This window comes from Rhincodon typus, chromosome 45, assembly GCF_021869965.1.
Source record: "Rhincodon typus isolate 14 chromosome 45, sRhiTyp1.1, whole genome shotgun sequence".
Classification (NCBI taxonomy): domain Eukaryota; kingdom Metazoa; phylum Chordata; class Chondrichthyes; order Orectolobiformes; family Rhincodontidae; genus Rhincodon; species Rhincodon typus.
The window spans coordinates 921954-940079 of NC_063376.1; the positions used below are offsets into that span (position 1 = coordinate 921954).

The 18126-nt window shown below is 44.1% G+C and overlaps 1 protein-coding gene across 2 annotated transcripts in view; it reads left to right on the plus strand.

Annotated features, from left to right (window-relative positions):
- Positions 1 to 3458: 3458 nt before the first annotated feature.
- acadvl (acyl-CoA dehydrogenase very long chain) overlaps positions 3459 to 18126 on the plus strand; it is a 65135-nt gene continuing 50467 nt past the window's right edge. Inside the window, exons 1-4 of one of the 2 annotated variants that reach the window (XM_020518847.2) lie at positions 3459 to 3523; positions 14290 to 14361; positions 15135 to 15207; positions 16787 to 16851. In XM_020518847.2, the coding sequence (XP_020374436.1) occupies positions 14350 to 14361; positions 15135 to 15207; positions 16787 to 16851 (150 nt within the window). In that variant the 5' untranslated portion in view covers positions 3459 to 3523; positions 14290 to 14349. Of the gene's footprint in view, positions 3589 to 14289; positions 14362 to 15134; positions 15208 to 16786; positions 16852 to 18126 lie in introns of both variants that reach the window. The other variant, XM_048620154.1, reaches the window with a different exon arrangement.

Genomic DNA, 18126 nt, shown 5'->3' on the forward strand with positions numbered 1-18126 from the left:
AAAATAAAATCCTGGACAGGATGGATGTGAAGAGGATGTTTCCAGTGGTAGGATAATTTAGAACTAGGTCATAGTTTAAAAATGAGATGTAGCGCATTTAAGACGGTCATGAGTCTTTGGAACCCTGTTCCAGGAAAGGAAGTGGAAGCAAAGTCCTTGAATGTTTTTAAGGCGGGAACGGGTAGATTCTTGATAAGCATAAGAATCATAGAGTAGAATCCCTACAGTGTGGAAGTAGGCCATTAGGTCAATTGAATCCACACCGACCCTCTGAAGAACATCCAACCCAGCACTGTCTACCCTATCCCTGTAACCTTATATTTCCCATGGCTAATCCACCTAGCCTGTATATCTTCGGAATGTCTGAGGCAATTATGGGGGAGGCAATGGCCTATTGGTATTATTGCTGGACTATTAATCCAGAGACACAGGTAGTGTTCTGGGGACCTGGGTTCAAATCCTGCCATGGCAGATGGTGGAATTTGAATTCAATAAAAATCTGGAATTAAGAGTTTAATGATGACCGTGAATCCATTGCTGATTGTCAGAAAAAACCATCTGGTTCATTAATGTTCTTTAGGGAAGGAACTGCCATCCTTACCTGGTCTGGCCTACATGTAACTCCAGACCCACAGCAATGCAGTTGATTCGTAACTGCCCTCTGGGCAATTAAGGATGGGCAATAAATGCTGGCCTAGCCAGTGGCGCCCTTATCCCATGAATGAATAATAAAAACAAAATCCCTGGATGCTTTGGGCAATTTAGCATGGCCAATCCACCTGACCTGCATATCTTTGGAATGTGGGACGAAACTGGAGCACCCGGAGAAAACCTGTGCAGACATGGAGAGAATATGCAAACTCCACACACAGTTTCTGAGGCTGCGTTTGAACCCAGGTTCCTGCTGCTTTGAGGCTGCAGTGCTAACCACTAAGCCATTATGCTGCCCCAGGGTAGAGTGTTGATGCGGATGGGCAGGAGTGTGGACTAACCAGATCAGACGTGATATTATTGAATGTGAAGCAGGGTCAAGGGCCCATTTGCGTTTGGAGATTTCTATATACTCCAGCATCTGTTTTAAAACTGCAATATCAATCCTCAGTCTTTTTACATTCTCACACATTGTTGAATGTGTGCCATCTCATGGCAACTAATTGTGAATCTAACACTCAGTGGGTATTGATGCTGGATCCCTTTTCACAATTTCTTTCAATATTGTCTCTCAGGAAAAAAAAATCATACCTACCTCCTCACCAAAAGTGAGATTTTGCTGCCAAAGTACTTTTTATTATTTTGATCTCTTTAGCTCCCCAAGCCAAAGAGCAATATTTACCTCCCTTTCCCACAAGAGAAAATGATAAACCTTCCTGCACTTGAGAACCCATCACAGATTTGCAAGCAAGTTCCTGTTATTGTCCAAATGATGGAAATTTCAAAATGTTCTATTTGAATCAGCCTTGTTTATGAATTGGTGGCTCTTTAGAACTTAGAATGTAATGTATAGCAGCTGAGAATTGAGAATGTCAAAGATTCTTGTTCTGGAACAAAATTGATCAGGAAACATATCAACTCCCTGGTGAGAAAGTTGCCAGTGTTTTCTTCCCTATAGATGCAGAAGCCGGGCAGAGTTTTTTGCTCGTAGTTTCTGTTACGATAACCAGCAATTCCTACTGACTCACCCTTCAGTATAAGTTCAGTGTCACCAGTTCCAATACTTCTTGAAGTTTATTGGGGCTGGGGAGGGGGTCACTTGTACTGAATTAATTTGATTTTTCAAATGTTATAGAAGTTGGATATTTTAATTAGACACATCATGTCTTCCTCAAGTCAGATAGTGAAGTGGAAATATTGATTCCAAAGAGAGTGGTAGCATGCTTCCTGACATCACCCTGAGAGGCTAGGAATCCTGAAGCAAGTAACTCACCTCCTGACTCCCCAAAGCCTCTTCACCATCTACAAGGACCAGTTAGGAGTATGATGGAATACATTACAATTGCCTTGAGTGCAGCTCCAACAACACTCAAGAAGCTCTGCACGATCCAGGACAAAGCAGCCCGCTTGACTGGCATCATATCCACTCCCTCCACCACCGATGGTCACTGGCAGCAGTGCCGACCATCTACAACAACTGACTGAGACTCCTTCAACAGCACCTTCCAAACCCATGACCACTATCATCTAAAAGGACAAAGACAGCGATTTTGTCGGAACACCACCACTTGCAAAGTTCCCCTCCAAGCTACATACCATCCTGATTTGGAAATATATATCTGGTCCTTCAGTGTCAGAGTCATACAGCATGGAAACAAGCCCTTCAGTCCAACTCATCCACGCCAACTAGACATCCCAATCTGACCTCGTCCCATTTGCCAGCATTTGGCCCATATCCCTCTAAACCCTTCCTATCCATGTACCCATCCAGATGCCTTTTAAATGTTGTAATTGTACCAGCCTCCACCACCTCCTCTGGCAGCTCATTCCATACACGCACCATCGTCTGTGTGGAAAAAGTTGTCCCTCGGGTCCTTTTTAAATCCTTGCCCTCTCACCTTAAAGCTATGCCCTCTAGTTTTGGATTCACCCACCCTTGGAAAAAGACCTTGGTTTTTCACCCTATTCATGTCCCTCATGATTTTATAAACCTCGTTAAGGTCACCCCTCAGTCTCCATCGCTCCAGGGAAAGTAGCCTCAGCCCATTCAGCCTCCCCCTATAGCTCAAACTCTCCAAACTGGCACCTGATAGCAGGGAGACCAGAATTGAACGCAGTATTCCGAAAGTGGCTGCATTAATGTCCTGAAGATCCTGGAACTCCCCTCCCAGCAGCACCGTGGGTCTACAGCACACGACTGCAGCAGATCAAGGCAGCTCACCATCACTTTCTCAAGGGCAGTTAGAGCCTGGCGATAACTGCTGGCCTAGCTGGTGAAATCTATACCTTGTGGAAAGAATTTAAGAAAAAATTAAGGTTATGTCTTTCTATGTTAGATATTCCTCACCTCAGGAAATAGATTTTCTTGTCATCACTGTTATTGATACTAGGTTCACCAGCTGTCTGTTTGTTCGTGCAACAGAGGTATGACCCAGAGATAGTAGGAACTGCCGATACTGGAGTCTGAGATAACAAGGTGTGGAGCTGGATGAACACAGCAGGCCAGGCAGCATCAGAGGAGCAGGAAAGCTGATGTTTTGGGTCTGGACCCTTCTTCAGAAAATTACCCAGTTGTTTTAAATGGGTTAATACCCAGTGAACAGGGAGTATCACACTCATGTTTCAAGCATTTACCTGGTAATATTCCCAACGTTGGTACTGTGCAGTTACTGTTTCAGTAAAGTGCAATACTAGTATATTCAGACACTGATGATGTGATGATACATTCATTGAGTAGTGTTGGGGTCTCCAGACAGCATAACTTGACATGTGCTTGACCTGTTCTGTTTGCATGTGTTTCAGAACCTGGCAGTCTGCGGCTTGCTCTCTTGTACTGCGCAATGTACATCCCTATGCAACTGAGGCCACACCGGTAAGAGGCTACCTGTCAGTCTTTTAAAAAAGAGACATCTCTTTGGCTCCCTACAGGCAGAGCAGGTTTGTGGGTGCGTTAGACACGGGAACATGGGTCTGAGGTATCTTTAAAAATCCGTGTTTCTCTATTGATGGTTTTAAAAGTAAGCTTTGGTGTAATCATACACCGAGGAATGGATGGGGAGAGACTGTCGGGCAAAAGCATGTGCGTTTATATATCGCCATTAACATTGTGAAATGTCCCAAGGTGCTTCAGACAAGCGTAGAAGACCTTTGACAGTGAGCCACGTTAGGAAATATTAGGGACAGGCGATCAAAAAGCTCAGTCAGAGGTTGGTGATATGACAGTGAGGTGTGAATCTGCAGCTATCACAGTGTGAAATTTACTATTGTTACAGGAGCTAATGTATGAAACATGGGTCAAATAATACATGAAGATTCATTTAACTTTATTTTAGGTTGTTGTAATTATGTATGTACATTTTAGTCATGGGCATTTGTGTGTCTGGGCTCAGGCCAAGCAGTTCAGGTGTACTGTAGCACACTACCATTACTCAGCATGTCATGCTTCAAGGGGACAGAGCTCAGTAAAATGGAGGCTGAGAGCCTGACACCATTCAGTCACATGCCATGAAACAGTGATGACATCATGAGCACATTCCTTACAGGTGTTTTGTATATCTGCTGTGAAACAGAATACGGCTGGTTTCAGGCAGCACCTTTATAGGAGGAGAAAATGCAGTGGGGTTGAGGGAGGGAGTTCTCCATCTTAGGGCTTGGGCAGCTGAAGGGACAGGAACCAGCACTGTAACAATTAACGCCAAGGACTGTACAAAAGGCAATAGATAGAGGGGCGCAGATAATTTTGGGATGTTGTAGGGAAGGAGAGATTGGGATTGGAGGATGGATTGCAGCAAAGCTGCTGCATTTTCCTGGAAGCAAGAAAGATCTTAGGATGCTTTGGTGACAAAAGTTATAGCAATTTTTCCAGATAAAACTCCTGCCAAATTTCCTGGGAAATATTATTTTGTTAAAGACAGCATGTAAATGCATGCTATTCTTTTCTCTGTAGGCCTTTGGTCTTTGAAAGTGGTCATTTTAAATACACGCACTGTGTAAGTAAAGGAGAGTGACCCTAAGATTCTGAGTGTGGGTTGTGTCAGGGCTCCTACATGGATTTGTCTGTGTGTTTTCTCTGGCTCTGTGTCTTGTTTCACCTCCCAGTTCTGTAGGTTTTTGGGTGAGAGGTCATTATCGTCTGCTTTTGGCAACGCGTGGCATAGGATCATGCCACTGGAATTCAGGGGAAAGGTTACAGCAAACTGCAACGTCAGGGAAGCAGGGAGGGACTGGACAGGAGAGGAGAAAGAGAATTGATAAAAAGGAGAGGTGGGAGGAAAGGAAAAGGGAGGGATGCAACGAAGGTCCTGTATTTTCCTGGAAGAGAGAGAGAAAAAGCCTGCAGGATGAGTCAGAGCATGTTGTCCATCTGGACATAGAGATTTGGAGCAAGTGGTGGGTTACAGTATGAGGGCAGGTTCTAAAATAAGCATAGTTGCCACCTCCACTCAAAATGATCCCACATTCTACTGTCATTCATCCAAATGTTGTTTAAATCATGTCAATTTCCTCCTCCACTATCTGACCCTGCAAATCGTTGGAAATGCTCATCAGTCCCTGTGTGAAGCAGAGCTGTTTTGCACCTGAATTTGCTGGTTGATGGCTTCAGCCAGTGAGTCTTTGTTGTAGATTTGCTATTTCTGTACCTGGTGTCAGCTGGGAATCAGCTGAGTCAAGAAGGTCCTGCATCCCACTTCTGAGGCGATGGCCTAGTGGTAGTTTTACTGGACTGTTAATCCAGAGACCCAGATAATGTTCTGGGGACCTTGGTTTGAATCCTGCCACAGCAGATGGTGGAATTCGAATTCAATAAATATCTGGGATTAAAAGTTTAATTATGACAATGAATCCAGTGTCGATTGTCAGGAAAAACCCATCTGGTTCACTAATGCCCTTTAGGGAAAGAAACTGCCATCCTTACCTGGTCTGGCCTACATGTGACTGCAGACCCACAGCAATGTGGTTGACACTTAACTGCCCTCTGGGCAATTAGGGATGGGCAACAAATGCTAGCCTAGCCAGCGACGCCATCAACCCATGAATGAATAAAGAGGAAAAAAAGAGTCATGAGCCTTTTATGTAGCAGACATTTGCATCTCACTGCTGTGGCTCCAAACGTAGGCCACCACAGATGCCCTGGACACAAACCATCAATGGCCACTCTATCAAAGAAGAGCAGGGATATGTCTCCCAGTATAGTGGCCATTTTATATCCCACAGCCAAAACAGATGAGCTGCTTGTTGCTGTTTGTGGCATTTTGCTGTGCACAAATCAGCTAATGTGTTTCCAACAGTACAACAGGAATTTCACTACAAAAACACTTAATTGTTTGTAAAGCACATTGCAATGTCTTACTGTGTGAAAGACGCTATAGATGTGAAAATTATTTTAAATCTTCCTTTTGTTAATTCTCCTTAAAACTTTGAGTTTTTAACTTGGTGTCTTTTTGGCAAAGTTTGGATCACATACATTATGGAAAAGTATTTGCACATGTGCCCATCACACTGTAGCTCAATACTGTCACAACTCACTAGACACTGTGCTGGAAGTCAAGGCCCATGTTTTCCAGAGTCACTTCTTCACAAAGGTGAAAGTTTGATTAAATCCACTGAATTGCCCAGTTTTACCCGATTATCTAATTCAGGTGAAAAGAATATGCACCAGGTCTTTATCATTAAGAAGAAAACCAGTATTTATTGAAATCAAACAGTTTTAACCAATGTCAGGAAATCAACATGAATTGCTAACTTACAAATCTATAGCTTAAGCTCTCAAGGAATTGTTACTATCTCGATTGATTTCATTATTGTCACGTGTATCGAGGGACAGTGAAAAGTGTTGTTTTGCATGTTATACAGGCAGGTCAGAACATAAAGTGCAGCATACACAGAAAAGGTTCAGAGAGAGAGAGAGAGATCAGTATTAACATTTGAGAGGTCTGTTCAAATGTCTGACAACATCCGGGAAGAAGCTGTTCTTGAATCTATTTATATATGTATTCAAACTTTTACATCTGCTCAATGGAAGAGGGTGAAAGAGAGTATAATGAGGGTGCGAGGAGTCTTTGATCATATTGGTTGCTTTCCAGAGGCAGTGTGAAGTATAGATAGAGTCAGCCAATTGAAGGTTGGTTTGCGTGATGCATTGGGCTGTGTCTATGACTCTGTAGTTCCTTACGGTCTTGGGAAGAGCAGATGCCATACCATGCTGTGATGCAGCCGGATAGGATGCTTTGTGTGGGGCATCTATAAAAATTAGGAAGAGTCCTTGTGGACATGCTGAATTTCCGTAGCCTCCTGAGGAAGTAGAGATGTTGTTGTGCTTTCTTGACCGTCGCACCAAGTGGGTGGACCAGGACAGATTGTTGGTGACCGTCACTCCCAGGAACTTGACACTCTCGACTATCTCCACCTCAACCCCATTGATACAGACTGGGACATGCTCTCCACTCCACTTCCTGAAGCCAATGACCAGCTCCTTTGTTTTGCTGACATTGACGGAGAGATTGTTGTCTTTACACCATGCCAGTAAGCACTCAATCACCTTCCTGTATTCTGTCTCGTCGTTTGAGATCCAACTTACAATGGTGGTGTCATCAGCAAACTTGTAAATGGAGTTGGGGTGGAATTTGGGCACAGCATCATGATTGTATAAGGAGAATAGTAGAGGGCTGAGTACACAGCCTTGCGCGGCACCGGTGTTGAGGGTTACGGTGGAGGAGATGTTGGCATCTATTCTTACTGATTGTGGTTTATGGGTCAGGAAGTCAAGGGTCCAATACAGAGGGAGGGAGCTGACACCTCGGTCTCGCAGTTTAGGGGTGAGTTTGTTTGGAATTATAGTGTTGAAGGCAGAACTGTAGTCAATAAGTAGGAGTCTGACATAGGTATCCTGGTTATCCAGATGTTGTAGGGATGAGTGTAGGACCAGGGAGATGGTGTCTGCTGTGGATCTGCTGTGCCAGTAAGCAAATTGCAAAGAATCAAGGCAGTTTGACAGGCTGGAGTTGATGTGAGCCATGACTAATGTCTCGAAGCACTTCATAATAACAGAGGTCAGAGCCTCCGGTGGTAGTCATTGAGGCACGCTACGTGATTTTTCTTTGGCACTGGGATGATGGCGGTCTTCTTGAAGCAGGTGGGCACTTCAGGTCCTCATAAGGAGAGGTTCAAGATGTCAGCGAATACTCCTCCGGCTCATCTACAAATGGCCAGGGACTCCATCCAGGCCAGTCGCTTTCCATGGATTCACTCAAGAAGGCCAATCTAACATCTGCAGTCATGGGTACAGGTGTGTCTGAGGCTGTTGGGAGAAGTGATATTGTGACTGGGAGATAGAAAGAACTGCAGATGCTAGAGTCAGAGACAACAAAGTGTGGAGCTGGAAGAATACAGGAGGTCAGGCAGCATCAGAGGAGCAGGAAAGTCGATGTTTTGGATCGGAACCCTTCTTCAGAACTTTTAAAAAGATGTGGCTGTAGTACCGGGTTTGTTTAAGTATGTAGTCAAAGAGTTTCAGGGTGGAGGAGATCACCAGTGGGTTGCAGTGGGAGAGATATCCACTGAGGTCTTTCCAGAGGGAGGACGACAACTTCAACCTGGGCATCCTCGGAAGAGGCTTCACAGTGGGGTTATAAGTCACTGGGAGATAGCAGGACCTGCAGATGCTGGAGTCACAGACAACACAGTACAGAACTGGAGGAACACAGGTCAGGCAGCATCAGAGGAACAGGAAAGTCAACGTTTCAGGTCAAGACCTTTCTTCAGAACTCTGAAAAAGGGTCCTGACCTGAAATGTTAACTTTCCTACTCCTCTGATGCTGCCTGACCTGCTGTGTTCCTCTAGCTCCATACATTGTTTCACTGTCTTTCTGTTCAAAGCGAGCATAGAATACATTGAGCCCATCGGGTGGGGATGTACTATTGCCTGCGATTCTACTTGACTTTGCTTTGTAGCCTGTTGTGTCATATAAGCCTTGCCACAAACAATGGGTGTCCCTGTGGTTGGACTGGGTCCCGGGCTTGGTTTGGTATTGCCTCTTGGTGTCTCTGATGACCTTACGAAGGTCGTACCTGGATTTCCTGTATAGGTCAGGGTTGTCCGACTTGTATGTCTCAGACCTGGACTTCAGTAAGCAGTGGATCCCCCGGTTCATCCAAGGTTTCTGGTTGGGGAACATTTGGATTAACTTCTTCGGCATGCACTCCTGAACAAACGCAACTGTTCATGATTGAAAACCAATCAGAAGTCTGTCACTGGGCAAAACTGACCTGAATGCACACCAACAGAGCCGAGGTGTCTAACATCCTTCCCCACTGCTCGAAAAGGCAACTTTGTACATACATCTCATAATGATTTCCAGTCATTTGTTTTCAAAAACTGCAATGTCGTCTTCCACAGTACCTTGGGTTAAAGCAGTATCCTTTCCCAGTAGTTCACAGTCCAAAAAAAAGTAGATTTTACTGTACCATTCATGCACCTCTAGCTGTGCACTTTGTACCCCCCTTGCCTAGTTAGTTTTGTTTTAAAACTTTAAATACTATTTGAACATTATTGAGTCAGGTCTCTTCTTCAAGGCTGAAAACAGAGGTGGAAATTCTTTTTTGATCTGTGCTGCTAACTGTTTTCCTGTTTGTTAGGCTGGTCAGGTCTCTGCATCATCCTCTGCCTGAACCCATTCCTGCTGTGTTCCTGTGCATGGACTTAGCAAGATCTCAGATCTGTAATTAGTGATGTCAGTACAAAGCCAGTGAAGTGGAATGGTAGGCGTGTGAGCATTTCTCACTGTCCACTTCAGCTGGGCCTTCCTTTTACAGAAAGAAATCTACTAGCCAGCAGTACAATTACACATTTCCTCCTCCCATATTTGAGCTGTAACTTTTTCTATTCCAGCGCTGTGCTGGTCACCTACTCCATATTGATCTCCATAAACTTCAGCTCATCCAAAACGATAACTGCCAGTATTCTAACCTGCTTCACCCTCCCTATTTTTGTAACCGTGGCCAAACCCTCCACTGCTCCCTATCTCTGTAACTCCTCCACCATCCCCTATACCCCTCCCTATCTCTGTTTCCTCCTCCACCAGCCCCTGCAGCCCTCCCTATGTCCATAACCTTTTCTGAGCCCCTGCACCCCTCCCTACCTCCATAACCTCTTCTAGCCACTACACCCCTCCCTATCTCTGTAACCCCCTTCAGTCCCTGTACCCCTCCCTATCTCTGTAACCACCTCTAGCCCCTACATCCCTCCCTATCTGTGTAACTGATGTGTGTTTCTAAAAGTCCATCTTCTGTTCCCTTACCCCAGTTAAATACATATTCTTCCATCAATATGTGGCTGCCTTCTATTTCCTCCCAACATGTTCTCTACGAGCATGACTCTCATCTAGATTGAGGTTCATATTCCAATTATATACCTATTTGCAAGCTACAAAGTCCATCGTTTTGGTTATCTCAATATTTACCATTGAAGCTGCTGATGTAAACTGCCAACGTGGATGCCCTGCCCAGAACTGAGTACCTAGACTGATGTGATCACTTCAGTCGCAGTTCCAGTAAATGAAAAAGCTTGTATTTTTCAAAAGAACCTCCACCTCTGTTTTCAGCCTTGAAGAAGAGATCTGACTCAATAATGTTCAAATAGTTTTTTTTAAACTTTAAATACTAACTTGGCAAGGAGGGTACTGAGTGCACAGCTAGAGCTGCCTGAATGGTACAGTAAAATCTGCTTCTTTTTGGGCTGTGAAATAAATACTGGGAAAGGATACTGCTTTAACCCAAGGTACTGTAGAATTTACTGGGACATCTAAAATGCAAACTGTCTACTTGTCCAGAGTCTGGTTGGTCATTCATGAATGTCCAACACAGCATGTGTTGATGGTTTAATACTGAGGAAGAAACAGGCAATTCGGCCCAACTGCACTCTGCCATTGCTGCTCCATATGAGCTTCTACCCATCTCTCTTCATTTCATCCTATCACCCCTCTAACCCTTTCCCCTCATGTTCCTCTTCAATATATAACACAATTCCCCTCGGTCCCTCCTAGTGGCAGTAAGTTCCATATTCTCCCCACTCTCGGAGGGAAGAAGTTACCCAGACCAGCATCACATGATCATTAAAGCTGCCCTGAGCCAATAAACGATTGACCTTCATATACTTACCATGTCTGAATACACGAAATAATAATTCATTTGTGACAATGTATTGTTGACAGCTCCCAGTCAATGTCAAGCACACTTCTTCTGTGACAGTGTCATGTCAGTTTTGACGATGAACGCACATAGGTTAATCTGTGTGTGAGGCAATAGGGGCAGGCAATGGCCTCGTGGTATTACTGTGGACCGTTAATCCAGAGACCCAGCTAATGTTCTGGGGACCTGGGTTCGAATCCTGCCCCAGCAGATGGTGGAATTTGAATTCAATAAATATCTGGAATGAAGAGTCTAATGATAACCATGAATCCATTGTCGATGGTTGGGAAAACCCATCTGGTTCACCAATGTCCTTTAGGGAAGGAAACTGCCATCCTCACCTGGTCTGGCCTACATGTGACTCCAGACCCACAGCAATGTGGTTGACTCTTAACTGATGAAGGGTCTAGGCCCGAAATGTCAGTCTTTCTGCTCCTACGATGCTGCTTGGCCTGCTGTGTTCATCCAGCCCCGCACCTTGTTGACTCTTAACTGCCCTCTGGGCAATTAGAGTTGGGCAGTAAATGGTGCCTTGCCAGTGATGTCCTCATCCCATGAATGAATAGAGAAAAATAATGAAGCCAATGCTGCAATATTCTGCGAGATCTGTCTTTGATGTTCAAGGTTACTTGGACGTGCTTGTATGAGAAATGCAGAAAGTTCATATAGAAGTGCACCAAGCAGATAAGGAGGAAAATACTGTCTTTATTGCAAGAGTAAAGAGATGTTACTCTAGTTATGTGGGGTTTTGTTCTGACCACATCTGGAGTACTCTGTGTAGATTTTCTCTCCTATCCGAGAAACAATGTACTTTGCATTAGAGATAGCACAACAGAGGTTCACTTAAATCAGTAAAATAAAACAAAGAACTGCAGATGCTGGAAATCTGAGACACACACAGCCATTGCTGGAACAAAAACAGAGTTGCTGGAAAAGCTCAGCAGGTCTGGCAGCATCTGTGAAGGAAAAAACAGAGTTAACGTTTCAGGTCTGGTGACTCTTCCTCAGAACTTTGTTATTGTTCCTGATTTACAGCATCTGCAGTTCTTTCGGTTTTTAACAGCCATTGCTGGTCCTGGCAGCATCTGTGGAGAGAAAACAAAGTTTAATGTTTTGAGCCCAGTGATCCTTCTTCAGAACTGAGGACGCTGCCAGACTAGTTTCTCCAGCTATGTCTGTGTGTGTTTCACTAAACTGGTCCCTGGAATGTAGTGGGGAATGGAGGGTGCTGAGAAGCCGATATTCTCTGAAGAATGATAGGCACTTTTTTTTTCGAAGTGTACAAGATTACGCAGGAACTTGACAGGATCGACATTGAGAGATTGATTTTCTGCTGGACTTGGGAGTCTAAAACACTGGGTTAGGGCATAGTCTGAGGAAATGGGCTGATCATTTTGAACTGAGATGAAGAGAAATTTCTTCAGGCTGAAGGTGGTGAACTTTCGGAATTCTCTTGCACAGAAGGCATGTGGATGTTGCAGCATTGCATATTTATAAGGCTGGGATCAACCAATTTTTGGTATCGCAGGGAATCAAAGGATATGAGAGCGGGAGGGAAAGTGGTGTCGAAGCCCAGGATCGGCCATAATGGTATTGAATGGCAGAGAAGGCTGAGGGGCTTAATGGCCTACTCCTGCCCCTGTATCCTGTGTTCTGAATGAACATTGGAGTATTGAAGGCTTTGAAGGGGAAAGCAGTAAGATAGTTCCTAAATGAACCTTAGCAGATCTGGCAGCATCTGTGGAGAGAGAAACAAAGTTTTTACTGTTTGAATCTAGTATGGCTCAGAATTGTAGGAGCTAGGGACGTGACAGAGACAGGGAGGGGTGTAGGGAATGGAGGGAGTTACAGAGATAGGGAGAGGGTGTAGGGGCTGGGGGAGGTGACAGATAGGGAGAGGGTGGAGGGGGTGACAGCAATAGGAGGGATGCACTATTGAGGGCATTAAGCCATGAAGAGGTTTGAAAACGAGGATGAGAATTTTAAACTTGAAGCATTGCACAATCGGGAGCCAGTGTAGGTCAGCAGGCACAGAGGGGAGAGAGGCATTTGGTACCAGTTAGGGCAAAGGGTTGCACAGTTTTTCTAGATTCCTGGTGTGATGTCAGGTGAAGATCCCCCTTTGTCAGAGAGTGCTGGAAATTAAGCCCCACTATTTAGCAAGTCAGCACAAATGTATAAAAGATTAATTTAATCACTAGGATAGTTAATATCTGACTCTGACATAGAGACATAGAAAATAGGAGGAGGTAGGCCATTAAGCTGTTTGAATCTGTTCTGGCATTCGTGATGCTCATGGCTGATCATTCACCTCAGTCCCCATTTCCCACTTTCTCCCTCATAACCTTTGATCCTTTCGCCAAGCGCTATATCTAACTCCTCCTTGAAAACTGACAATAAACCCACAGCAGGTTCCAACAATCAGACCTGAAGAAGGAGCGAAATTCCAAAAGTTTGTGTCTTCAAATAAACCTGTTGAACTATAACCTGGTGTCATGTGATTTTTGACCAGGGTTTTAAAATACAGACATAAAAGGCATGATGTCTGTGGATCAAAGATCACGTGAAAAGGTGTAGCATGACATGACTTTTCTCTCCGTTTTTGTTTGGGCTTTTGACAATGATATCTCCTAGTTTTTGACTGCAGCAATTCTCAATTTGTAGGCAGTCAGTTGGACCTAGGTTTTGGCTGGAATCGAAAGTTTTTTTTCTCGTAAAGTCTTTGAATATTATTTCCTTTTCAATTAAAAAGAGACAGATAGAAGGGTGTGGCTTACTTCCATGCTTTTTGGAGGTCTGTGTCTCAACTGATCTGTCTCCTCTCAGTTCAGTGATACACTCTAACTGTGTTGCTGGCAGTTACATTTCTTTTTGAAGACACTTGGTGCTGATGTGTACTAAAGTTATCAATCCCGGTCCCAGCAAAATTTATACCGTCCCACTTTCCTTCAATTTATTAAAGAAAAGCTGATAATGCAGGCTTCCGCTTTCAAGTTTAAATTTCCAAATGAAGTCTTGTACCTGCTTACAGTGCAGCTAGTGAAATCTGTGCAGAAAACAGCAGGGTTCAGCAGCTAGCAGTGAGCAGATTCATAGGTTATCTGGGTAAGAGCAGGATGGAGACTTAGAAGGAGATTGAGATATGTGATCAAATGCCACATGGAACAAGGTACATCCTGAGCTGGTGGGATAACAGATGTGTCAGGACGAGGAAATGAACTGGGCCTGAATGTTTGGAGAAGGTTGCAAGGTTAATAAGAAACTTTAAGGAACCTTTTGTCAGGATAAAACAATGGGTCAAGTCCTTGAGTGTGTGATGTGTGAAAGGAGCAGCTGACCTGGGCTCTAGCAGCCCTGAAATGTTCTTGGGTAATGTGATAGGCCCCATGCCCTCTTCAGCTGATTGTCTTTAACTCTCCCTCATTCTCCCACTGCATCTTTTTGTTACTTTAGACAGTGCTGGAGAAAACAACCACGGAGGCCCCAGCAGTAAAAACCATAAAGGAGAAGAAGATGGTTGCTGCGGTACGTTTTACAAAATTCTTCATGTATTTGAACATCATGTACAAAGTAGGAGCAAGAGTAGGCCATTCGGCCCCTCAACCCTGCTCCACCATTCAATAACATAGTGGCTGATCTGACTGTGGCTTTAAGACATTAAACACATACCTACTCTGAATTGCTGTGTGGATAAAATCTCAGTGTGCTATTTCAGTTATCAACCGGGGGCCCCTTCTCGGTCTCGTAGGCCAATATTTATCCTTTCATCAATATTGCTTTTAAAAGAAAGTCCGGAAGATCTAATCATTAACTTTTTGCTGTTTGTGGGACCCTGTTATGCACAGCTTGGCTGCTGTGTTTCCTGTTATACAAAAATGATTGAGCTTCTGAAGTGTGTTCATAGGCTGTGAGACCCCCTGAGAAGTCCTAAGGTGATGAAAGGCACTGCAGGAATGCAGGAGTCTCTTTATCTTGTGTGAGTGCCATGATGTCTCAGGCTGTGGTCGGTATGGTCACTGTCCACTCAGTAGCTGCTGGACGGTAAGGACGGGGGTGGAATTTGGCAAGGTGAGAGCAGGTGTGGCTTTCAGTTTGTGACTGAAGAGCCAATTGATCGAGGAACTGAGGGTTTGATTGTCTCTCTGGGACCGGATAAGATTTGGATGGCGGGTGGAAATGTGGCGGTAGGGGTGTGTGTATAAGGGGTGAGGTCTGGTGGTGTTGGTGTGGGGGGTTGCATGGTGATCATGCCACTGGAGACGATTGGGTAACACACACTTTTTCTCTTTCCAATGCAGGAATCCAAGTCGTTTGCTGTGAACATGTTTCGGGGTCAGGTCCAAACAGAGCAGGTGTTCCCCTTCCCCTCTGGTATGACTGCGGAACTTGCTTTGAGTGGGACGACAATGTAAAACATGATCTTCCAGGCACTAAGATAGCAAGAACTGCAGATGCTGGAGTCAGAGGTAACACACAGTGTGGAGCTGGAGGAACACAACAGGTCAGGCACCATCAGAGGAACAGGAAAGCTGATGTTTCCGGTCGGGACCCTTCTTCAGAAATGGGGAAGGGGAGAGGAGCTCGGAAATAAATGAGTTCCTGCTGTGTTCCTCCAGCTCCACACTTTGTTATCCCATCTTCCAGGAATTGGTTCTATTTTGGGCACCACACATGAGGCAGGATATATTGGTGTTGGAGGGATGCAGCAGAGATTGACCAGAATTATACCAAGGTTAAATTATAATGATAGGTTTAGCAGGCCAGATTTGTATCTCCCTGAGACTAGGAAATTAAGGGGCAATCTCATTGAGGAGTTTGATGATGATCAAATATTTTGTTCATTTCAAATCTAACTTTTGTTGCGGCCAAGGGCTGAATTGAGGCAATTTTTACGATCCATAAAATGTAAAAGTACTAAATAAAATTATTGAAAGAACGTACTAAAATAACATACTGACCATCAGGTTAGCAACTTCGTGTTGTACAGTTTCAAAGCCATTAGAATTTATTTGAACTGTTCATAAATTTTTACAGGAATTAATAGGCTCAGTGGAGAGAACTATTACCTATAGTGGGGGAGAGTCCTGAACAGGGAACAGAACCTTAAAGTTCATGCTATGGTGCTGTCAGGTCACGTGCTCATACAGAGGGGAGTGGTAATGTCAAACTCTTTCTCTCTTCTCCCTCTCCACCCCAACCAAAAAATTTCTTGAGACTTAGTGGGGGCGACAGTTGGAAATTGGAAATTTTGAAAATCCATTTGTAGCTTTTTTTCTGGTTAAGGTTGGATCCATCCATAGCTAGGTAGTTAGGTCATGGCTGATGTGTATTCTAATTCATTTTATCCTTTGATAGGATGTAGACCTTGCTGGTAAGTCCAAGGCCAGCATTTATTGCCCATCCTTAACTTCCCTTGAATTGAGTGCCTGTCTTGTGGCAGTTAAGAGTCTACCAATGGTCTGGAGTCACGTATATGCCAGACTGGATAAGGACATAGAACTATTGAAGGTAGTTTCAAGATCGCCATCCCTGACGACTAGCTTTCAATTCCAAATATTGTAACTGACGTTCAAATTCCATCAGCCGCCGTGTTGGCATGTGAACTTGTGTCCTCAGAGCATTGACCTGAGCCTGTGGATTACCATGACTTTATCATCAGCCCACGACCCAAACGGCAGAACAGGCTGGGGGACTGAATGGCCCTCTCCTATCACTGCATCAGGATAGGAGCAGGCTGTGACAATGTCTGACACTTTTTGTGTTAGATGAACCTGATGATGGGCGGGGAGGGGTCACCAAGCATGAATTGGGGCTTTCAGGTGAAGGCATTTGAGATGGGGGGGTTGCGTAAATAGAGAGAAAGGACCAATTTTTCAAAATGAAAGTAGAGAGTTTTTCTTTGTGGCTGGCAGACTAAACTAATGCCATCTATGAATGTGTGTTTGTACAGTTCTGAATGATGAGCAGGAGCAGCTTCTCCGGGAATTAGTGGGACCTGTCAGCAAGTTTTTCCAGGTAAGTTATTTCAGCTGGACCAGACATTCACATTTCCTCTGTTACCAATAATATCAACCTCTCAATCTTCATTTCATTGACTACCTCTGTTCCTCTCATAAAGTTATAAGAAAGAGGAACAAAATCGGCCATTCAGCCCATTGAACGCGCTCTGCCATTAAATATGATCATGGCTTATAATCCAATTCCATACCTTTTGCCCACACCACCCCCATATGTCTTTACATCATAGATTTTTTTTTAGAAAATACCAATCAACGTCTACTTCAAACACACTCAAAGACTGAGTTCCCACAGCCCTCTGGGGTCGAGAACGCCAAATGTTCACAATCCTCGGAGTGAAAAAAAAGTCTTGACTCAGACCTAAGTGGCATTCCCCCTTTTAAGTTGTGCTTCCTGGTTCTCTAGACTTCCTGACCAGAGGAACCATCTGACTTGCATCTATCTATCCTGTCAATCCCTTTCATTATTTTGTAACTTTCAAACAGATCACCTTTTGATCTTTGAAACTGTACAGAACACAGACCTGTTTGCCCAATCTGTCTTCACAGGATAGTCCACTCCATTCCAAATCTGATGAACCTTCATTGTACTCCTTCAATGGCAATAATATCTTTTGGACCAGAAGCTGGTGTAGGTAATTTAGTCTCTGCCATTCAATAAGATCATGGCTGATTTGATTATAGTCTCTCCTGCACACCCCCCAAGTAACATCAACTCCCTCATCAATCAAAAATCTGTCTAACTCAGCCTTGAGTGCATTCTCTGACCCAGCCTCCTCTGCTCTGTGGAGAAGAGAATTCACCAGGCTTACCATGCTCTGAGAGGAGAAAGTCCTCCTCACCCCTTATTTAGAAACTGTGATCCCTACTTCTAAATGCCCCCAGGAGGGGAAATGTCCTATCAGCATCTACTTTGTCAAGTCCCTCAGAATCTATTCTACTTCAATAAAGTCATCTCTTATTCTTCTAACCTCCAATGAATACAGGCCCAACTTGACGAACATTGCCTCTTAAGATAACCCCTTAATCGCAGCAATCAGCAGAGTGAACCTTCTTTAAACTGCTTCCCATGCAAATATATCCCTCCTCGGATCCAAACTACACACATGCTATAGGTCTCAAAGCTGCATACAGTTTTAATAAAGCTTCCTTACTTTTATCTCCACACGCCCCACCTTGTAATAAAGGCCAGCATTCAGTTTGCCTTCTCCGTTATTTGCTGTATCCTGTATGCTGACATTTTATGATTGATGAACAAGGTGTCTTAACAGCG